The following is a 24,739-nucleotide window of genomic DNA, read 5'->3' on the forward strand; positions in this document are numbered from 1 at the left end:
GGTTCATTTCAGTTGTTCCTAAGACTGGGCACAACTTGGGTTAGAGTAACCAATGATGCGATCCTGTCATGAGATGTTGCTTGTTGCTGGTAAAAATATAATAAGCAGTTTCTTGACACTCAATATTCTGCCCTTTGGCCTGTTGAAAACTTTATAGAGAGAATTTTGGGGCCAAGGGGTTGAGTGTGTTTGGCATAATCAAACGATGATCTCTGACTCACATCAGAGGAGAATCAGCACCTACAAGCCCGAGGCCATGTTTCTCATCAGAAAAGGGTGGACTCCTTAAGTAGTATGCAATAAGTCTCCGCCTTAAAAGGAGGATTCTAAGTATTGTGGGGTCTTGGGTGTAGGGTTGGGCATCTCCAACCTGTCATTCATTGTTCAAAGAAACAGACGCAGAGATTTCATGCATTATAATATGATAAGAAGCAATAAAAAGAAACACATATCCATTGGTGAGCTGTAGCCAATTGCTTTGATGATTTGTCACCAAGAAGCACAACTTAGTTAGAAGGAGAGAAAGATTGGCTGATGGATTATCCCGGCATTCGCAGTGATATGAACAGCTAGCTTCAAAAAGACCATGACAAATGTAATTGTGCCGTGTTAAACAATTTCTCCCTGCTTCCTCTGTTATGGTCAGGGTATCACCACAGCCTCCCTTCCTCCCCCTACGCCTTCACGGCTGGACCTGATGGTCAGAGGTTACCTCCATCTGGCACCCTCTCCTCTGAGTATCTGAACCAGGGTAACTCCAAGGTTGTCCTCCTCATCTGCAACACAGCAGGATCTGGCTCACAAGCTGTCAGGTGAGCTGTTGTCATCGTCATTATTATCCATTTAATTTGTATTGATTTTTTTTGTACATCTCTTTAACTCAGATAAGCAGTTTATTTAACAATCATGGCTTCTTCTAGAACTTTTTGAGCACAGAAGAACCAAGTGTAAAGATATCTAAGGTAACCTAGATATCTTTTATGCATTTTAAGGACATGCCATCCTGCAGTCAGACTGTGTTTTAGACCTTGATCATACACAGAAGCAGACACTTCTCTTGCTCTGCTGTGTCTTAAATAGATTTTGTCGTTCATTCTTTTCCTTTAGTCCTGCTGTGTTATTTCAGCATCAACATCTAACTCCTGTTTGACTTTGACCTGTATGTCTGTTACGTGAATTCCCCAGACTCAACGGGGTTTATTTTTTTAGATTTGTGCAGCTAAAACATACATTCAACTCAATAGTGTTGAAACTAGAGGCCAAGTTAAACAATGTGGTCAAATCAAACCCTCTGACCTGTGAAAAAAATCAATTAGATCCATGTGCTCGTCACTGCTTAGTATCTGCAATGTGCCGCATCTGATGTTAGATTTCAGCAGCATCACAGATGGAAGAAACAATGGAAGAAGCTGATTGGATGCTTGTATTTATTTGAGGTTAAGCATCCCATAGTTACTGAACAGCATTACAAATCAAAGAATCCAAACTTTTGATAAAGTTTACCTGACAGTATCGTCACTGAGAAGGTAAATAAAAAGATATGTGACCAAGACAAATTTCAAGCTTACTTTAAACTGAGCAAAGATTTATTGGCTTGCACGTGAATGTTTTGCTGTTACTATTTTACTAAAACAAGTCCTTGCAAAGGCAGATTGGATGGGGCTTACAGTGCACAAAAGCATCCACATCGCTGTTATTAATACTTTTCAATTTATAACGCTCTCTCCACAGGGGATCAATAAGTCTAACCTCTTATTGACACAAGGCAAGACAGATTTATTTTACTCTCCTGTGATCTAGTTTCAGTCATCATGTGCACTTTGGGATTTGATCTTATAGCTCCACAAATCCATGTAGAGACATTACTGAAAGGCTTGATAATGTCAGGGTCTGACATTTGAAGACTCATCCGTCCACATGCCACCTGACTCGTCTGTGCGGCTACAATAAATGTCTGAGTGTCTCTGTGCAGCCATCTATTCCCAAAATGATCTGGAAAAAGCAATACATCTACAGATGTTTAATTATTTCCTAATTAAAATGCCATAGTGGAATTTCACTGCATACTATAATAGAATCATGTGGATACCCGAACAGTCCAAATCTGTGCTTAAATGTGCAACTTCAACAGCTTTGCTCCTCTGAGACTGTGATATTATGAAGCTTGTAAAGATTTGCTCCCATTCAGCCTACAGATCATGCTCTGGCGCACAGTAGCAATCAAAACGATCCCGTTCAGGGTCGTTCAGGTTAAGGCAACTCAAGTTCTTTGACTCCAAATTATTTCATCACTCTGAGCTCACTTTGTGCTGCGGGGAGGTTTTAAGAGAGGAAAAACAGGTCTTCTCCAGTACGATGCTGCGACATTAAAAGCTTGGTGTTGCTGTCATACTGTTGTGTTGTGTAGCAACTGAATGAGTTGCACCAATATTTCTTCAAAACAGTTAGCTGCCAAGGCATTGGGAACTTTGTTGCTGTGTTTGTGTTTATACTGTAAATGTCTTAAATGCATTTAAAACTTAAAGTGTTATTGTAATTGTATGTGGACTATATGCAAGGCTTTGGATTAACATAGGTGGAAGAACCCAATTCTAATGGATGCATTGCTGAAATGCAGACTGGTTTCTTATTTGTTCCTGGACAACATGTCAGTACAAGACAGCTGGCTGTAACAACTTGATCCACTTGACATTTGATAGTTTGACACATTCCTAATAAGCCTACAGCTGCTTTTCACTTACTTAGTGTTTCAATGAATTCAGGTTAGACTACGTTTTCTAATCTTAATTACTTGCCAACATACTTAATTATAAATAGCAATCATTTTTTATTTATCTTTTCAATGCAAAACCTACTCTCAAATCTCTTTTGTTCTGCTCTGCTCTACCGTCCTCACTTGTGCTCTGCTCTCGCAGGTTTGGGCCTCCATTTCTTATACTTGAGGACAGGAGTATCTCCTGGGACCAGCTGCATCAGAGCATCCTCAGTAAGCTCTATTATCTGATGCTGAATGGATCTCAGGCTCAGGTAATGCACCCTCACTAACCAATAACATGTCAGCTACTCTATTCTGTGTCCTTGGCGCTTCAGCTCAGGTGGTCCTGGACACTCTGGGTTCTAACAGAACAGATTAAAATAGCAGCGCAGTGGAGAGATCAGTTATATGTCTGAGTCATATTTAGAGCTAATGGAAAAGCAGACAAAGGTTAAAGCAGATGAAAACTCGTAGTTTTTTCTTCCTTCATTGTTTTGATGATTGTAGGGTCTTTGTGATGCTGTGTAAAGCACCTTGAGATGACTGCCACTTCATAAATAATGCATTGAACTGAATTGAATTAATATTTAATAATAAATCTGCAGAAACTACAAATCTGATCCTTTATAGCATGTTGAGTGTATTTATAGGTTAGATTGAGTTCCTAAGTCTTTATATGTTATTAGATTCAATGAGTCTTACTAGCTTCTACAGTCAGACTAGGGAAAACAGTGGTTGGAGACTGCAGGACGACCAAAATTACTGTAGCCAAGTGCAACAAACTTGTTGCCTTTGAAATAGCTGTTGACGTGGACCGGGTCTGCAACTGGCAGGCAGTTGCCATCTTCAAAACGAGTGCTATTTTGCTATTAGGCTGCAGTTGAACGGGGTCGGTGTTTGTGATAATACGGCAGTTAACTGTAAGCAGTTGGTGAAAATCACAAATCTGTTTCACCCTACATCCACAGAAATTCATAATTAAACAGAAATTCAAAGATTTCTTCTCAAATACTGATTTATATAGATATATAACCAGAATACAACCAGATGGCAAGAGAGTTGAGTCGAGTCCCTTATTGCAAAAACAAGTGTCATAGACGAGCTGTGCTTATTGGTGCAGATTGACTCAGATTGATTGCAACGTGCTGGCAATCTGTCTGCATTTTAAAATTAGACGGCAATTATTTGCACACCTTTGCCAATCTGTCTGAATGTGAATGCAGCCAGTGTGAGTTGGACAGTAATTGGAGATGGATTGCCTTCCACCAGATGACACGTGTAGTCGTCTTGTGATCCAAAGCAGCCGCCCTCAGGTTAAGGGCATTGCACTCTTCCACCAAGGGCTGACCAGCTGGTGGCCAAAACTACGAGCAATCAGTTGCTGAATATGAAAAAATTTAGAGCAGTGACCAGGCAATTTCTGATTTTTGCTGGCTGCAAAGAGGTTGTCATCAAGTTTAGTGACGTATGTCGTTCTTCATATGGGACGTTATGATACTACTTTGAGAGAGCCTGTTTCTCCATCTGTTACCATTTTCATTCAAAGGAGTCTTTAAATCTTTTAAAATCTTTTAAGGTGCTTTTCACAAAAAAAGGCCATTTTTGTATGTAAGATTTTAGCTCTACTGTCCACTCAGTATGTGCTGCTAATCTTGATAAAAGCTGCGATTCAGCCGATGCGTGTTCAAACCATGAACCGTGGCTCAACACTACTGGGTAAATATTTTTGTGGTACGTAAGCACCCATTCATCATGCAGCTGTCTATTTGATTAGGAACTACGGAGGAAAAGAAGGAGAAACATAAGTCTGGTATTTACTGATTGCTATCTTAGTTTCATAGTTAATTCTTCAAAACCTGTCTGGCCAGATATGAAAACATCCTCTTGTTGTCCTTACTTCCCCTTTATTCTTCTTAAAAATATACCACCAACGCCCCTATGTGGATTTTTGTTTGTTTGTTGTTATTTTATTTTATTTTTTTCATATTTTAAGCTGTAAAGACCACTTCTATCCCAAGGGTGAAGGCCATTAAGCCTTGCTGATGCTTTGTTGCTGTTATTTTAAAAGAAACCACAGAACTAATACCAGCTTTACTGTAATCTCTGTGCAATATAATACATAAGATCCACACAAAACTCTGTTTCTTTGCCAGTGTCATGCTCCTTTCATTATCATTAAACAGTGCTTTGGTGCCACCCAGAGGTTTGTTTAGCAAGACACAGCTCAGCTTGTCCAAAAAAAGAAAATGCACCGACTCGCATGTCAAAATCCAGTTCTTCTTTCACAGCTCACTCTCTGAAGGTTCAATCAATCAATCAATCAATCAAGCTTTATTCGTCACATGCAGGTTGCCCTGCAGTGAAATAGGACCCCCCCCCCCGACCTTACACATATAGCACAAACATTACATGGGGATACAGGTCAGAGATTGGTAGAATCAGAAAAAAACATTGAAATGTACACTACACTGGGGAAAGTACAAGAGGAAAAAAAGAGACCCCTACTCATGCTATGCTTCCATGGTAGGACAGCATGAGAACAGGAAACAAAAAAACTCCTCTGCACAAGAAGCACATAAATGTCCACAGCACAACATTGTGAAGACATGACAAGCCACAGGGGTGGGTGGGGGTTGAGGAGTAATCCGAAGCGAACACAGCAGCCACCCTGCACAGCGCTACCATTCCAGCGCGGCACACAGACCCGCCGTGCTGCCCCTTCAGGAAACAAGCATCGAAGGCGTTTGGAAGGGAGGGGGGATGAGTGTGTGCTTATCAGTGTAAGTGTATGTGTGTGCGTGTCCAGAGTTCAGCGGAGACAGTGTCCTTCGCTCTATCAGGCTAAGTAAACAGTCTGCCAGCCAACCCAGGTGGCCTGGGACGGGAAGAATAGTCATCACACAGTCGTTATCAGGGAGTTGTTTTGGTGGGCTCCAGCCTTGGGCCTGCAGCTGGCGCCGTGGTGTCCGAATGTTGAATATTGTTAATTTCTGTTTTGTGAGCAGCTCGAATTTTAGCACTCTGAGACAGGTCCCTCAACTTCGCGTTGAAGAGCTGCGAGCCTCCCCATGATGGTATCAAACTTCAGTTCCAAGGTGTTGTCAGTCTTTTGATTCTGAGACTTCACAACTGCAGTGATCCGTTCCGCGATGTTTTCCAACTGTCGCTCAAGGGTGTCATTTTGAGCAGGCCTTTCTCTGATGTTTCCCCTCATACGCTCAATGGTGTTGTTTTGAGCCTTCACAGCAGCAGTAAGCGTCTCCAAGGTGTTGACCATATTACGTTCGTTGTGAGAGGTCGCACCTCGTCCCCGCGCTTCGAATCCAGCGGGCAGCCATGTGGGGGTTTGAACAGCCGGTTCCGCTCTCTTATTTCTCCGATAAAGCAGGGCTAGGCCAACGCCGATCAAAGGGTGTCAATAGCACTCAGGGACCAGTTGATCAAATCCATAATTCTCTTTTAAGTTTAGAGAACGACAGTGAGAGGCTGTTCCAGGGAAAGTAATGCACGCAAGACAGGACAAGGACATAGAGGCTAAGCAGGGAAGATAAGGGTGAGGAGGAGAGGAGAAAGTGCGACCGCCTTCGCTGAGAGCTGAGAGAGAGAGGTTATCAGGTTATTTAGAAAATGTTATTAATTTTGCCTCTGTCTCCGGCATACCTGTCTAAACTTTATATTAGCACATTACATTCATATAAATTCTTTTACTCTTTGAAAATCTGGGAGAGCAGAATTCAGATTATTTGAATTTTAAATTACTAAAACTCTTTGAATAAAAAGGAAACCACACGTTACTGCTTGTTGCCTGACCTTTTTAGGGAATATTTAGAAAATTCCCTAAGTCTTTTATCCTGATGGTAAATCCATGTTGGAGGATTTCTATCATTTTTATAATTCGGCTGTTTCTGCTAAAAATGAGCTTTTGGCTCTGAGTTTGTTTTTTCTTGAATCTTTGAGCTTCTCATGTCAAATATTACTGAGTGAACAGTGAATTCAAATATATGGCCTTCTATCTTTTTCTTTATGGTGTGATTAGAGACGATTAGAAGCTGCTGAGGGACGTAACAGTCTTTCATATATTCAGCTGAACACAAGAAAAGAGAAAAAAATGAAAGTTTTTGAGCAGCCAGTTGAACTTCCACCCATCTTCATATTTTCAGCCTTAAATCTTTTATTTCCTTGTAGGGTAATCATTTAATTGGTCTACACAGGTTTTTGGAAAGTATGCCAACATCTGTCTCCCTCACTGGAGTCGCTGGCCTCCGTGAGGCAGATTATGAATGCTTAACACTAACGCTCATTCAAAAACTGTACTAGTCCTGCGTGATTACTTATTAGTGTGAAGTGTCTCATCCACTTTCCTTCATTATACTTTAACAGACAGACAAGGATGTCTGAACGCATGCTCGCTCGACCTCATAAAACCAACAAGAAAGAGACTGTGCCTTTGTCATTACTGCTCTAGGCTCCTATTAACCAACTAATTTCTTTCTCTTTATGCTCGACTGCAGTTCCTGTTCTCCAAGAGCAGCCGACTCATAATGAACCCTTATGTCTTTGCAACAAAGAGTGTAATCCATTTGGAAATACATTTTTCTCTATTTGAGTGGAAAGGTGGAAGGACTGACAGAGAGACTAGGTTATTATAGTTACAGAGCATTTTAGTTAACAGACATTTTAAAACCAAGTCCCACAAGAGAAACAAAAATAGGACAAAGTGATTAAAAATGTTCTAGTCTCTGTCAATTTGTATATATGTGTATATATACACATATATACTTTTTAAAAGTCTTTTTACAAAATTCCTGTAGATTATGTTATACTTGATCACTCTTTTCTTGCACTGTTGCTTCTGTCACGCTCTTTAACAAGTATTGTAAATCAGAGTGAGATTTCTCATGTAATGGATGTAATTTACATGAATGCAAAGGTGTGTGTACTAAATTGAGGTGTTTGGGTAGTTAGACACCAATAAGCTCTTCTTATAGCATAGCCGCAGATAAACGTAGCAGATTGTGACAGGACCCCCACCGTCAGTAGTTGATGGAGGCTTTTTGTTGAGATGCCCTGCACAACAAGGATGAGATCTGGGGAGAAGGGATGCATATGGTACAGAACATAAAGTCTAAACAAGGGTTGAAAGGCCTATTTGAAACACATAATGCCTGTAAAAAGATCACTCGACAAAAGTATTAATATTGCAATTTGGAAGCCTTTTTCATGACAGAAAATGATAAAAAGTAATATAAAGCAAAGGAAATGGAGCAGCCCTTTATAACAAGAGGATGGGAGGAAATAAAATGTGAGAGAACAAATCATCCCTATTGGCTTTGTACAGAAGAAACAAAGAAACATACTAGAAAATATTCACATTCACACTCCTATATTAAATCATACTACAGAAAAAAACACATTGCTTTGTAAGGCATTGAGCACCCAGGCTGAAAATCAGAGTTTCAAACTACAAAGATGTCCTTCAACTTTTTTTTTTCCGTATCTTAATTATATTTTCTGCAATCATAATGTCATCACCTCTCAAATTTATTATATTTGTCTACAGCTTTATATGCACATAAATGACATTTATTGAGGTAGTCCTTCTTTAGGGACACAGCTGTGTTAAATAGCGTGACTTTCTCTCCTTCTAGAATGCTGGAGCGTTGTTTAAGATCAGAGTGGTGGGAGGATCGGCAGCCTACAGCTACCTGTCCCCACAGGACAGCAGGCCCCTGTACCACCCTGCTGTTGACAGGTACACCACGCCTACACCTACACTCTACCTACACACATGTGAATACATGGTGTTATCATAGTTCCACGACTGCTGATTTTTTCTTCTTCCATGTATTTATTGAGTTTTAAACATTACACTGCACGACTGCTAATTTAGGTGTGGCCAATCTCTCCATCAAAGTCAGGCCTTGTGTATTGCTGGACTGCTCACAGTGCCACTAGAATTATCACTTCTAACTAGAGCCACATCTCCAGCTAAGATTCAGGACCTGCACAAAGATGCATGGCTACTTTGAAAAATGTCGTTTTTTCTATAAACCCTTTGATGAAGGTGTATGCCATTGTCTCCTTCTGTGATGTCAAACTATATGTTGTGTTATTGTTCGCGTGAGGTAGTCTGCTAGGGCCGATGAGGACAAAATACCTGTTTCTGTTAGTCACATCGTTCTTGTGAGATCTCAGACTGGTTGTGCTCTAAGGAAAGAGCAGACATGTCAGCATATTTCCCCTGACAGGTCTCCTGGTCCATGTCCTTTTGTGCTTCCTCAATGTGCAATCTATATTGTTCTTATATTTTTTTACCCTATAGCTTTGGCAGTGTTTGGCATCTTTTTTAATCCAGTATAAATGTGGCGCAGACTTTAGTGGATGTAAACAGAACATCCAAACCACAAGAACGCACATCACATGAGGAGGTCCATCAGGTGCACAGTGTGGATGCTGACTTCAGCCTCTACAGTCAAAGGTGGAGTTCTAGTGTTAGGTCCTGTGAGATCGGAGGGACAAAATCAACAGACCTGTGCACTTAAATGCACTCACATTGCCATAGTGCTTTTTTAGCCACACCAACATTGTCGCTTATCGCCCCCATGCCCAGCAGATATGGCATCCTACAACTTTTTTGTCATGGGCACTTTTTACACAGTGGAAGGAGTCCAAAACTGATTACAGATGCAGAGTTGGAAGTGATCAAAACAAGACTTCCAGGGAGAAATCTAAAAATAGAAGCCATGCTGAGATAAGCCTTAATTTAATCAAACGTGTTTTTGACTTTCATGGGCAAGTCAGTGAAGTTCAATACATCCTCTCCTTGTACAATTTTCTAGACACCAGCAATTACGGAGTCAGTATCTAGAATTTATGATGTTGCACTCCCTAGCAGATCATTACATGGAGAAACCTTTGGAATGCAAGCATGCTGATCCACACAGGTATGCACACATGGGTATTCACAGACGCGGACTAAAGCTTTCTTGGCTGCTGCCTCAAAGCACACTGTGCGCTGTCTATCTTGCGTGCTGCACAATATCGTTTATTATTTAGTAAATATTGATATCTATGGCTAGCTAGTTTATTGTGATGGTGCTTTGTTTTCTCTATTATTATGTTGCTCTTTGTTGTTTGCTGTCTCCTCTGTTTGTTTTTTTTTTGTTTGTTTGTTTTTTTTCTCCATACAGGTGACCCAGGAGTTCTTTTTTTTTTTTTCTCTCTCTTCCTCCCCCTTCTCACCGTCTCTTCTCCCCTTTGGTTTTCTTTCTTTCTCTCCCCCTCTTTCTCTCATTCATTCCCCCTGTCCTATTTATTAAAAAAAAAAAATGACAAAGGATGAACTGAAGCTCTGCCATCACGTAATGTCGCATACTGCTGTTTCTGATGTCATTTAAAAAAAAAAAAAAAAAAAATAGAATTTATGATGTTAAAAAATGCAGAGTTTTAAAATAGTTTTTTTTATTTTATTTTATTTTAACAAATACCTGATTACGTTAAGTGTGGCTGATATTTAACTTCTGGGATATAAAATATTATATTGTATTGTATCCTTTTATCTTGTGTAAAATTGCCATGTACCTATGTATAGAGATAAATCCTAAAAAAAATGTCATACTTGCTGATGGCATGTGGAGGAAAACTAGGAATACCTTCAGAAACCAGTGGACCTTGATAGCACTGAAGGATACAAACTATGATATCAGTTTAACAGTATGAAGATAAAGGCGTTATTTCCTGTGTAATTAACAACGTCAAGGTTTCGTCGTACAGCCGGGAAGGGGAGTATAATATTTAAATCTGTGCTGTTGTTCTACTAAGCTGCGGTGAAGGTCAGGCTTCCCACCGAGGGCTAGGAAATGAGCTTCCAGTGTGTGTGTGTGTGTGTGTGTGTGTGTGTGTGTGTGTGTGTGTGTGTGTGTGTGTGTTTGTTTGTGTGAACAAACCTGTCTGGGGAAAATGTGCATCGGTTTGCCCTCTTGGTGGCAGCTGAAGCTCATTTCATAGCTGTGATGTAGTTGAGCTTTGCATGAAGAAGGCCTATATCTGTGTTGTGAACATATCTATCTATCTATCTATCTATCTATCTATCTATCTATCTATCTATCTATCTATCTATCTATCTATCTATCTATCTATCTATCTATCTATCTATCTATCTATCTATCTATCTATCTATCTATCTATCTATCTATCTATCTATCTATCTATCTATATATATATATACATATATACATACACATACATATATATATGTATGTGTATATATGTATGTATGTATATGTATGTATATGTATATGTATGTATATGTATGTATATATATGTATATATATGTATATGTATATGTATGTGTGTATATATATATATATAATTAAAAAACTAAAAAAAACTCCCTATTAAATAATAAGTGAGGTAACACTTGGACTGCACACACAAGTAAAAGGAAACACATAGAAACACGGGAAAAGGAGTTATTGCGATCAGGTGATTAAGTTTAAAAATGTTTTAAGCTAGTTACTGTGAATATCAAGGGATTTAAATTTCTGTGGTTGTGCAAATATTGATCCACATGCGGTGCAGAAAATGTCACAAACTTGCTTCTCCAAATGGCTCCTTTTAAATCGTTAGAGGCTCACAGTAAGTTACTAAATCAGAAACCGATACACAATGCAGATGCTTTCTGTTGATCTCACACTCATTTATATTGTATGGTGGCCCTGAGAGGCCAAACGGACTGCAACTTCAGAAAACACTTGCAAAAAGAAAAATGCTGCAAAAAGAAAAACGCTGCAAAAGCACACACAACACAACGGAAATGTTTCTGGGGAGACAATAACCGGACAGACCACTTGCAAGTGTTTTCTGAAGTTGCAGTCCGTTTGGCCTCTCAGGGCCACCGTAATATTGTCTTCTTTTATTCTTTTTTTTTTTTTGGGGGGGGGGGGGGTGCCACATTTTTCATGGTTGTGTTTTGTACTCTGTGTTTTAAATAGAGCTGCAGTTTTTATAATTCTTATACACCGTTTACCATTTTCAGGGGCTCAAATGTAACTGGATATTTCATTTACTCACTCATCGCGGCCGATTTCTTTCTTTATGATAAGCATTTGAAAGAAAATCTGTTTCAAGTAAATCATAGTTCTCCAACTTTAAAAGAAAAATCTAAATATCCAGAAAGACATGGAAAACATATATATGAGAACCATGCAAAAATTGCAACATTAAGTTTCATGCTTCTGTAAAAAGGAAAAACAGTAGTGAGCTCAGCAACAGAAACGGCCTAGAGGTCTACAGAAGACGACAGTGGTGGATGATCTTATATCCAGCCAAGTGAGGAAAGCTCAACAGGAAGTAAACATGCCATTATCCCAGTCTATCATAAGCAGAAATAGAGAAAATACAAATGGTTTGCCACAGGGGGAAAAGCATCTGTGAGCCTAAAGGAAAGAAAGATGACATATTGCTAAAAACATAAGAATCAATAAGAGCAGTTCTCTAACTGCATTATTTAGACAGATAAAACTAAAACCTGTAACACAAGAACAGGAAGAAAAAAGTATGGAGAAGGTTTACAACGGCTCATAATCCAAAGCATACTACCACATACCTTATAAAAGTGTGTCAGTGTGATGCATGAGCATTCATTCATCACGCATTTATAAGTCCTTAGAAGGGCAATACAACACTGCTGCTTGTTTGGCTCAGTGGGTGAGCGGGTGACTATACACAACAGTGCAGCAGTTTAAGAAGTCTGACTCACGGTCCTTTGCTGGGTGTCTTCACCTTCTTTCTCTGTCTATATTGTCTTGTCACATAAGTTGTGGATTTATTGGATTTACGCTTGCTTTTCAATTTCAAGTGATTTTTGCATTTGTGGTGTTCTAATCATGTTGCTAACGGTTAAGTTACAGACCGCCCTCTGGTGGATAAACCATTCATTACATGGTTGTTTTGCATCCCTTCTTTACTGTTTTCATTTTCATTTTCATTTTCATTTATTGGCCATTATAAATCCGAATACCAGTATATCACCAACTAAATAATCTCGACCAATCGACAAGGCTCTAATGAAATCATACAAGATAAACTTTGCTGTCCGTAGTGTTATATTCTGTTCAGAGTCATCTTAATGCAGCAAAGTGTTTGGATCAGTGTGGCTGCTGGATAGTGACCAGAATATACAGTAAAAGCTTTTTTGGGAGCTTTTTGAAAAAAAAAAACTAGTACTTTCAATGACCAGGTCCGTCACCGGATCTCACTGAGCAGCATTTCAGTAGCTGAAGACAAAACTGAAAGCAGAAAGGTTCATGAGTAAACAGCTGGAAACAGCTGCAGCAAAGGGTTTGGGAAAGCAACAAAGAGGGAAATCAAGCGACTGACAAAGTATGAAAAATAACAGTTGTGTTGTCTTTTGCCTGTGCCTTTATGTGTTTATCTGCTTTACAAAATAGTTTGAAATGCATTGCTTCAATTAACTTGTTGTCTAACCTCCTTGTTAAAAAGATAATTAATGTTTTCTTGTATGTTGTGTGACACTTAAATAATTATTGACTTGTAGACAATTAACTGGCCACTCAGAGCTCCTGCTGATGCTCTGGGATCTGGATTCGATTTAATTTTGTGGTAGTGCTCTGTTTACACACAGAGCAATCTTTCAGTTAAAGAAATTCAAATGATTCCCGGGAGGAATTAACTGTGCGATGACTTTTTCGACAAGAGCATCTGTAGAGGCGGTGGCGTTTTTAGTTTTTAGTGTCCGTTTCTCTAATTATTGTGCTGACAGGTCACAGAAGTGTGACATCTGCTAGTAGCGAGTGCATTAAATGCGTTCGTAGGGAACAATACTGAGACAACAATGTGAGTTCTGCTTTGAAGATGGAATGAAATTATTCATTGTCAGAATCAGTCAATATTTAGCTGTGCTTGAAGTCTCAAGCACCTTTCATGTCTATCTAGAAAAGAAAAACCTTTGACATGGCTCCAAAAATCTGCCCGTGGTGATCCATCATTCTGTCCTTAGCATTCAGTAATTTTTAAGTGCACCTTGGCCTTTCCATCAGAGCTACTTGGCTGTTGAATACTGATGCTGTTTCTTTCCTCCTGAGATGAAAGCAGTGAAGGTAAGCCCTGAAATATAAACACCGTGCCCCTCGCTACATTAGGGCAGAGAAAAAAAATCTTATTTTTGCATACTAATCCCGGATGAGAAACCAGGTCTCAGCTTTGGTTGTTGTCACTCTGTGATCCTCCTGCCAGTGTGTATATATTTGTGTGCATATTATGGTGGAATAAATTACAATAAAAGTAAAAAGTGCAAATATTGATGGGCTTTAATACGATTAGTCAGAAGCTCACATTTCATTCTGCTTGAACTGAAACTGAAGAGTCGACTAAAGGATGTGTTTTTCTGGTGTTTTTAATGTGGAAAAGCATGTGCTGATAACTTGCACGAAGATAAATATCTATCTAATACTGTGCAATAGCCATGATTGGCCTTTTGTTATATTACTCCCTTATTCCTAAATGGAATAACTTCATTTTCACACAAATGACAAAGTGAAAAACATTTGCTTGAAATTCTTGCAAATTTTCTTTTAAAAAATGTACATTGTAAGTATCCACAACTTCTGCCATGACACTCTAAATTGTAATTTAGGAAATGCATTTTGTGTTTACTTGTGTTATCTTTGCCTGATATTTAAATTTGTTTGATGATCTGAAACATTAAAGTGTGACAAACATACAAAACAACAGGAAATCGGGAAGTGGGCAAACACTTTTTCACATCACTGTACTCTCTGGATGCACTATAGCAGCTGTCACAGGAGCAGCTGTTGCATGACAGCAACACAGATTTTAACGTTCTTCTTTTTTCTTTTTTTTAAACTTCATTCATTGTGGTTTATTTCAGGCTTTTGAAGATCACAGAATGCTATCACACTCAGAAAACTAAAATCATAAAATATGTATTCAGAGTTAAAAGATAACCTTCCTGCTTTTCTCCGCTGTTTTGTAGAGCTCTGAAGTTCTGCGGCCCAGGAGGACCCCCCCATGTGAAGCTTGTTATCGAATGGGAGCCAAGCACCAAAGAATGGTAAGGACTGAACACATTTTAATGCTTTAAAAATGTGCAGAACTCAAAATTTTATAGTGTTGGCTGTTGTCATCTTGGGTGACATGGTAAACACAATTCTGCCACTGAATTAGACCAATCCACTTTGTGTGTGGTCCAGTTTATTTGGCAGCATCCAGGAGGAAGTAGTGAAAGATGCAGAGAGCGTGAGGAACCAGCAGCAGCAGCACCTTCAGCAGCATAGCTGTACCTTGGATGAGTGCTTTAAGCTGTACACCAAAGAAGAACAGGTAAGTAAGAGGAATACAATAAGCTTTTGTTCTTACACGGTTATAACACAACATTTGCATTGGAGGTTTCATCTCCCTGAATTTCATGAAACAAGTGTAATTTAATCTCCAGATTTTAATTTACACTCCAAGTCAAAAAGGCCACATAAGTATTTAGAAAAAATAAAAGGTCCACTGTAGCACCTTTTACTTGCTTACATGCTTACTGATTTATTGATTTCAACACCCATATGCACAGTCTGATGTCAGAAATCAACAGATGTCTATAAAATTATCAAACAGAGACAATGGTCTGTTGCATTTGCCAATTCAACTAGAATACATGTCACGTATCCTCCTTAGTTTTCTTTCTTTCTTTCTGTCTTAACCTGTCCTTTTTGGCATTTTGCTACAATTGGCAAATGGAAAATCAGCATTGCACATAATAATAAATTATTGAATTATTAATGTACAATGCTAGTTTTTAATGCATTAATTTGTACTGAAATCATGTCTAATATTTAAGATTTAAAAAACTGATATAGATAATTAATACCTGGAGCTGACTTTCTGTGCTTAGCTTTTGTACTTGTCTTTTATTGTACTTGCTGTAATATTTCAGTCGGGTGGTGTCTGTTCTCTGGAAAAAAAATAAAGGCAGCTGGACTTTAGGTTTGTGAATATGTTTCACCTCTCATCCAGGAGGTTTCTTCAATTCTGGCGTGTGTGTGTATGTGTGCAAATTACCCAGATTAGTCAGGACATCACGCACAAACTGACTCTGTAATCTCTCATCAGGTCATATTCACACATATGCTCAGTATGGTGCTACTCATGTCTCACAGACTCGCACACAAACTTGGCATATTTTAATCTTAATTGTACCGCTCAACAGCCACTGAGAGGGAAAGCTCTTCCACATTACCTTCCTGTTTTGCTTGCGCATGGGCATGACACCAGGTCAAGGACTAATATTTCTGACATCCAGATAGTTTTCTAGACGAATCCTTTCTGCTGTCTGAAAAAATACCTAATGTTTTTTCAGACCTAATGAAAGGTAATGTTGTACTATTATTACTTATGCTTGGCTGGTCGTATTCACATGCTATAGTACTATTTTAATTTCATAGCAGTGATAAACATGTGTAGGGCAGACTATTCAATTCAAAGCAGTTTTATTTATACTGCACCAAATCACAACAACAGATAGTCCTGCTCTGATTGGCTATCACCAATGGAAGCAGGGCAGAGATGTGATGCTGCTCCTCAGAAGCCTAGATGATAGTGATGGGTCGTTCGCGAACGAAATGGCTCTTAGAGCCGACTCTTTGAAGTGAACGACGCGAGCCGGCTCCTTATTGGGAGCCATGAGGGGTTTTTTTGTTTTGTTTTGTTTTTTCTTTCTCTCACCCTCTCTCTCGCCCTTTTTTCCGCTAAACTCCGCATGCGCAGCATGTACTTTGCGCTGGGCAGAGGGGGGAGGGGCGTTAGTTACACTCGCAGTAGCACAGGAACAGAGCCAGAGAGAAAAAGAGCGAGGGACAACAACGTCACATTAGAAAGGTATAGTAGATTCAGAAATCATGCAGGCCCATATGACAGAGAATGTGCATCTTCTTTTTGTTTTAATATTTTAAAATATATTTAATTGTGTTGTGGTTTTCAGTGTTTTGTGTTGTTTCACGTTAAATTTGTTTAAAAGGAAAAAGCTGAAAATTTAAATAGTTAAAAGTTTAAAATGTAAATAGTTGTTTGTTGTATTATACGATTTATTTATTACATTTTATGTGGAGTGAATAAATAAAGTATATTTATGGTGGCCCTTAGAGACAAAGCACGTACAAAGTCCAAAACGCGTAAAAACTCCAAAACGCGTAAAAACTCAGACGCACGTACAAACTCAGACAACTCAAAAGACAACAGAAGTGCTCCAGGATGCTAGGGCGCAGTGTTGAGCTTTTGTTACCTAGTGGCTACACAAGCCAGGAAGTATCAACAACCGGATTTGGTGTGTGGTAGTAACATTTTTTAAATTATTTGAATAAATATGAGTGCTTGTCCATAAATGCACAAACAATACACACATGCTTTCAATTGTGTAATTTAAGTGATCTGGGTAGCTCTGTTTTGGAAGTTCAGTTAATGCTAGAAATGTGTTTTGGAGTTTGTATGTGCTTTAGAGTTTGTACGTGCTTTGTCTCTAGGGGCCATACGTGAACATATATAAATAAAACCACTTTTTTTACATTAGTAATTCCTTTTCTGCATAATTTTATATTATTGTTAATAATAAATTAATTAAAGCAACAAAACAACCTGAAGAGCCGGTTCGGAGCCGAAAGAGCCGGCTCTTTTTAGTGAGCCGAGCCGAAAGAGCCGGATCTCTAAAAAGAGCCCGAAATCCCATCACTACTAGATGACAGACCCAGATGGATGTGGGGATAACAAAAGTGCAAGCAAGGAGCACTGAGATGACATTAAAGGTGCAAGTTCTAGTGAGCGAGTGTATGTAATGGGAATGACTGAGATGAAGAGCTGCTGAGTGGGGATCAAATGATAGAGAAAAGACAGGAAGGAGTGAGGGCATCAGCTTGTCAGATGCAAAATGACAGGGTCTGAAGTGAGAGGTGAGTTGGTGCTGATAGAAGGATAATGGAATGAAAAAGCCAGAGTAGTCAAGTGACAGCCACAGTTTGTGTGCCGTAAAAGCAAAAAGTGCCATCAGTTCAGCAGTAAGACTGCATATCAGTGCTGTACCACAGGGTAACTCGTTTTACACAGTCCATTTACAGTTCTTGGGGAAATTAAAGCATATTTATATGACTCAAGCAAAAACAATATCTAACATACGATGCTGTGAAAACGTCTTTCTTCCCTTGCTGGTTTCTTAGAATTTTGAATATTTGTCACAATGACATGTTTTTAAAATTTTAACATTACATAAAGATAATGTGGGTAAATGCAAAGTGCAGTTTTTAACCCTCTCAGGCTCAAATTAAACTTTTTCTTGCTAATGCACAGTCCTGCAGTGGTACTTCTGAGTAAAAAAAAACTCATAAAATATGTATGTGGGGTAATCAGGTTGTTAGTTTTTAACTGTTGCAAATCGGCACCGCCTGCCTTGAGAGGGTTAAATGATGGAATAAAGATATCTAGTGTAAACCTACCTGGTCCTATGTGAAAAAGCAATCCCCCCGTTAAATCAATCATGCCACACCTGTTAAATCAAGATATCATCTGAATAGAACATGCCCAACAAAGTGAAGTAGGCTCCTCCCACTATCTAAATAAACATTTGTTGTGGGTGACTTAATGGACCATCAGTTCTGCTCTCTGCTAGAAAGTCCTGAAGGGGAATGTCTGGCCATCAGTTCATACCCTGAAGCTCCAAAACACAGACGCTATTCCACCTCTTATTGGCTTAAAATGTTTTTTGGAGTTTTTTTGTCCTAGTGATAGTCAGACTCAAATCACATTGAAATGCTTTGGCTGTTCATGCTCAAAACCCCCCAAATGTGGCTAAATTAAAACAATTCTAGAAAGAAAAATTGTGATGTGAAAGACTGATTGCCAGTTATTGGAGTTGCTTAATTGCAGTTCTTGCTCCCAAGGATGGAACAATCAGTTATTAGGTTCAGGGGGTAATCCTGTTTTCACACAGGACCAGGTTTATTCCTTAGTATTAACACCAAATACTGCATTTCATTTTTATTAATGGCCTCAGAAACACTCATACTGTAGAAATCACATTATCATCACCAGATGATTTCTCCTACACTTTATCAAGTATTGTCTCGTTGGCTGTTGATTATAGGACTCAACTCTATATACCTTAAAAATTTACAGGTTTCAAGGTAAGACAAGGCCAATAAAACCCAGATTAAAGGCCAAAGGTCACTATGTAAAATCTCAAAGAGTGAACAAAAACAGTCTATCTGGGAAAGGATGTTATAGATTGTTCGTAAATAATAATAAATGACACCCGTGCAGCTGTGTAAAGCCCAAGATTAGGTGATGAATACAATGTAAATGCATCTGGCTGGTCTCAAATGACAAAAGAGTTAGAGAAAAGAAACAGGCAACCAAAACAGTGTGCACTACTGAGAAACAGAGCTGTCACAAGCATACGCATTTCAAAGAGAAGCTGTTCAAAAATATGAAGCTAACCCTGCAAGAGTATTTAGAGTCTGTGAGAAGCTGTACAGAAACAGAATCAAGTCAGTTTAGGAGCTGGAGGTAATGACAAAATGTCTAACGCCTGCTGTAGATATTTTGTGTATTTTTTTTAAACCCTAATAAGGATTGTCTTATGGATCTTTTTAAAATAAATGTAAAAAGAAAAATGATGGTTCCCATTTAGAATCGTTGTTACTGTGGAAAATTCTAACATTCTATGTGAAAGTGAGAGCTGAGCCGTGTTTGTATTCAGTGCTCTTTTTTTCGTTCTTTTTTCCCCCATCTGGTCGCCAGCAAGATTAAGACTAAAATCTTTGGTTGCTGATCTTATTCACTTGTTATAAACCTATGACATGCTTTGGCTTTTGAGGATGAATTCTCTTAAGTCCTTTGTGGTTTCTTTGTAATTGTTCCATTATAAATTTTATTAATCACACAAAGAACTAGAGAGAGAAACCAATTATGTCATCAGCCAGTCTTTCACACCGCCTAAAGTACCTGGGTACATGTTGCTTGGTCCCTGTGTGAGTTTTCTGTGGTTGCTTTTGTCCAAACTCATAAGACATGCACGTAAGGTCAACGTGGGTGGATGTGAGTCAGTGTTTACTCCAAATCGTCAGCTGAGACTGTCTACTATTCCCCCAGCCACTCCCAAAGTATAGCTAATTTAAAGATACTTCATTATATTAGCAGTTTTTGACCTTAAATGTGTACTTTCTAGTAGTTTATAGTTACTTTACATTGCATATATTTAGGCATATTATACAGTTTATTTTTGTTTAGTTAACATTTTACAAAAAAAGAAACAAAAAGAAAAGAAAAATGTTGTGTTTTCTGACAATACCTACTAATGTTTGTACAAGCACCAGTGAAATGCCACTGAGTTGTTTTCTTTTCCAGTGGTTCTGGAGAGAGGAGCTCTTTTATTTTTTTAGGGTGCTGATGCTGGCTGAGATGAAATGGTATCTTAAAGGCTAAAGTCACGGAACAAATGTCTCATTGCGCATTAAACATTGCTCCCTGATTGACTACAGATTTTAGATTTTTTTAGTTATCTAAATAAATCATGTGGCCTTTGGTGTATTCAAACACCGTGTTTATTCTACTTGAGCTATTTTGCATAATATTGCCTCTTTAAGTGAGATAAAAAGGCTTTCAAGCTATCAGTGACAGGCAATATGTTGGGCTGGAAAAAGAAGTTTGTCATATAATAGTTAAAAATGTCATTAGTGAAGTAAAACTACTCTTTTGGAAGGAAAACAAAACAGGCAAAGGTTTAGGCAAGCCTTCAGCAATTTTGTTGAAGTAAATATGTGAGCAAAAACCTGTTCAGTGAGCCTCTTTCAAATGCTAATGTTGCTTTTTATTTCACAAACTTAAAAAAATAAAATTAAACATTAATGGAGGCTTGTAGACTCTACTGTATATGAAGCTAATTAAATCTTTCTGTTCCTTGGAGTTCATTTCAAGGTCTGGGACACTTTTAAGCGTGCAGAAGAGGAACCGTGAAAGCTCTCCGACAGAGCAGCTTGGGTTTCTTGAATTACTTCATGGTGGACTATGGGTTATGGTTTGGATGTTTGTCCTGTTAAAGAACTTTTATATTAGTTTCTTTAACAAACTGAATGACATTTGCTAATATGTAGTGGAGTCCACTCTTTTTGTGTTTTTCCAAACAGAGCTTTGGTGATTGTGGTCAAAGAACACATGTTTAACTCCTGCTTAGCTTTTTTCTGATTTTTGTTTCCTTATTTTCTTGAGAACTGTGTACATGGCTGTGAGGTTGTAAAGTTTTCTTCTCATGAGCTTTGCCTGTATATTAGCATGGACAAAACAATAATGCAACACCAAACCCGTGTCAGCCAAACTACTCTGCAGCTCTTTTGCTATATGTATCAGATCGTGTGTTGCCTTTCTGTCCAACCGACATGCAGTTTTTGCCTGAAAGATATTTTAATGTCCCACATTTTCCTTTAACTGCCATTTTAATAACATTTCTGACAGTGGAAATTGCAAATCTGAAGAACTTTGAAGTGTTTTTACATCATTTCAAACTTTTAAAGCATAACTTACCTTAATTTTAGATCCTCAACCAGTTGCTCTCTTTGATTGAATAGAATTTCATAGCTGCTGTGAAAGTGGGGCAGTGACTACTGACAACTCTTGACAGTTTAAAAGGTTTATTTTACAACAAAAAGCTTATTTAATTTAATGTTCACCATCTATTTTGTTTAAGAATCTGAAGTCTTGTCATTGGAAAGTGGACAAAACAAGTGAAAGAATCAAAGTGGCTACCATGGGAAAATAAATGCCGTAGATGGGTAAATATACTGTGCATTTTAAAAAAACACTAGTATATCTGAGCAACTGGAACTTTTTATGGCACTCTATATTATTGGATTACTGTATTTCAATATTATATATATAAAAAAAACTACAAAATATATTTTAAACTAGCATGTGCTTTAAAATAGTGTCTGCTAATTAAATTCTGTGTACTTACATAAAGTAAAAGCATCAAACGTTGAATTCATTTCCTTAAAGGTACAGTTTGTTAACAGTGTTTAGATATTTTAGACATTCTAAAAAAAATCAGTAATAAATGCATGTTTGGGACCGAACAGTAGAGTTAGTAACAGCAAGCGAACATAGAGGAGCATTTACAGGTTAGAAGACAGATTCTCTTAGGAACTAGTAGAGCCCAGAAACAGATCTATAAGAGGGCGAATACTGGAGTTTTTCTCCACCTTACTAGTCATGTGAGTTTGTTTGTATGAAAAAGAGAAAAATATAGACCTCAGGACAAAGGATGTTACATCATGTTACAGTTATTCCCCTTTTTCTTCCTGAGATGGAAATTGGGAAAAAAATAAAATGAAATAAACAACAAAACAAAAAACATCGGTGTGGATAAAATGAGTCTTAGAAGATGGAACATGCAGGCAAAGTCTGCTGAGTGTAGAGCTGTGCAGGTAGAGAGCACTAATGTTGGAGGAATGGTGTGATGAGCAGGCACGTGAGTGCTGCAGAAGAATTACTGAACAACAGAAACGTTGTTGGGCAGTGAGGTGATGAGACGGCTGGTCCAAAACTAACAGTTGTGCAAGCTGAACATCCAAGATATGACGAATAAACTTCAGTTCAGCATAGCACAATGCCTCAGCGTACCCAGCACACTGGCATGCATGAGCTGATAAGCCCCAGGTGTGCACGGTGACTGGAGTGGAGCTCGGAGAGTGGGAGATGACAGTGCAGCATCTACAATTCACAAAATTTAACAAACCAGAAGAGACAAGGACACAAACCAAATGAAGATGAGAACACAAAACAAAGCAAAAAGAGGAAAAATTGAATAAAATGATTTGCTTTTTTTAGATGGCGAATATAACTCTAGTGTTTAAATATAAAGAAGCATATATTCAATTCAATTTTATTTATACAGCCCCAAATCACGACAACACTCACCTTAAGGCACTTTAGATTGTACGGTAGATCCTACAATAACACATACAGAGAAAAAACCCAACAATCATAGGACCCCCTATGAGCAAGTGCTTTGGCAACAGTGGGAAGGAAAAACTCCCTTTTAACAGGAAGAAACTTCCGGCAGAACCAGGCTCAGGGAGGGGCGGGGCTATCTGCTATCTGGGGTGAGAGAAGGAAATCAGGATAAAAGACATGCTGTGGAAGAGAGCCAGAGATTAATAACAAGTATGATTCAGTGCAGAGAGGTCTATTAACACATAGTGAGTGAGAACGGTGACTGGAAGAATGCTCTTTCTGGACTTTAGCTCAGCATTCAATCATATCATCCCGGAGATCCTGGTCCAGAAACTGTCTCACCTGGGACTCTCCACCCCCATCTGCCTCTGGATCAAGGACTTCCTGACAAATAGACCACAGTCTGTCAGACTCGGCCCCCACCTGTCCAGCACCATCACACTCAGCACCGGGTCTCCACAAGGATGTGTTTTGAGTCCCCTCCTGTTTACGCTCTACACATCCAACTGCTCCCCTACCCATCTCTCAAACACCATCATAAAGTTCGTGGATGACACCACAGTGGTTGGACTCATCTCAAGGGGTGATGAGTCGGACTACAGAGATGAGGTCAACAGACTGACTGAGTGGTGTTCAGTTAACAACCTCCAACTGAACACCACGAAAACTAAAGAACTTATCTTGGACTTCAGGAAGGGCAGAGCAGACCCGGCCCCACTTTACATTCACGGGAACTGTGTGGAAAGGGTACACTCCATGAGGTTTCTGGGCGTGCAGATCTCTGATGACCTCTCCTGGACTGCAAATACCATGGCGGTGGTAAAAAAGGCCCAGCAGCGTCTCCACTTTCTGAGAGTGCTCAGGAGGAACAACCTGGAGGAGAGGCTGCTGGTGACATTTTACAGAGCCACCATAGAGAGCATTCTAACGTATGGCATAACAACATGGTATGCAGGGTGCTCAGCTGCGGACAGAAAAGTACTGCAGAGGGTCATCAACACAGCCCAGAAGATCACTGGCTGCTCTCTGCCCAGCCTGGAGGTCACTGCAAACTCTCGGTACCTCAGCAGAGCTGGCAATATCATCAAGGACTACTCTCACCCCAGCAACCAACTGTTTGAACTATTACCATCAGGCCGACGGTACAGGTCACATAAAACCAGGACAAACAGATTCAGGGATGGCTTCTTTCCCAGAGCGATCACCGTAGTAAATAAGCACAAATACAATTGAACCTGCTTAGCTATACCATACCGTCACTGCCATTATATTATGCTGCTATTCATACTGTCATTATATTAATGCTGCTATCCTGTATATATCGTACTTACTATTGTTTGAGTACTTGCGATTGTTTTATTGTACTTTTTATATTTTACATTTATATTTATTATTGAATCTTGCACCAAGGGAGTGGCACTCCAATTTCGTTGTACTCTGTACAATGACAATAAAGGCTATTCTATTCTATTCTATTCTATTCTATTCTATTATTTCTATTATCATTGAACTTTTACAGCCCTATGCCCCTAGTAGGTCTCTGAGGTCGAGTAGTCAGGGCCTACTTGTCATTCAGTATACGAGACTGAAAACTAGGGGTGATAGACAGCTTTTTGAAACAATGTGTTATGAACTAAGCAGTACATGTAAAGTCTAAATAAAAAGATTTTAAAAAAAAAATACCTTAAGTCTGCATTCTTTCTAATAGCCAGCAGGTGGCGCCTCCTCTGGTTGTGTCAAAGCTTCAGGTTGAATATAAGACCACAGAGAAATGGCCCACAGCGTGTCCTTTCTCTGTGACCTCAGAAAACACTTTCCTGATTAGTTTATGGGCTCAGCCATTAGTTTCCGGTCATCCTGAATGCAACATGAAATGCTTTGTAACTGCAGACGGGAGTCTCATTGATCTAAAACACTGAACGAACCCAAAATGGTAGACTTCTCCATAAACAGAGTTGGTACTAT

At 39.0% G+C, this 24,739-nt stretch overlaps 1 protein-coding gene across 1 annotated transcript in view; it reads left to right on the forward strand.

Moving 5' to 3' along the window:
* Nucleotides 1-24,739, forward strand: part of usp43a (ubiquitin specific peptidase 43a) — a 127,772-nt gene that overhangs the window by 76,634 nt on the left and 26,399 nt on the right. Inside the window, exons 7-11 of the mRNA XM_082535880.1 lie at nucleotides 647-812; nucleotides 2,916-3,027; nucleotides 8,404-8,507; nucleotides 14,772-14,849; nucleotides 14,989-15,118. Of these exons, the coding sequence (XP_082392006.1) occupies nucleotides 647-812; nucleotides 2,916-3,027; nucleotides 8,404-8,507; nucleotides 14,772-14,849; nucleotides 14,989-15,118 (590 nt within the window). The remainder of the gene's footprint in view (nucleotides 1-646; nucleotides 813-2,915; nucleotides 3,028-8,403; nucleotides 8,508-14,771; nucleotides 14,850-14,988; nucleotides 15,119-24,739) is intronic.

The sequence above is a fragment of the Aulonocara stuartgranti genome (assembly GCF_965226115.1).
Source record: "Aulonocara stuartgranti genome assembly, chromosome: 6".
NCBI lineage: Eukaryota > Metazoa > Chordata > Actinopteri > Cichliformes > Cichlidae > Aulonocara > Aulonocara stuartgranti.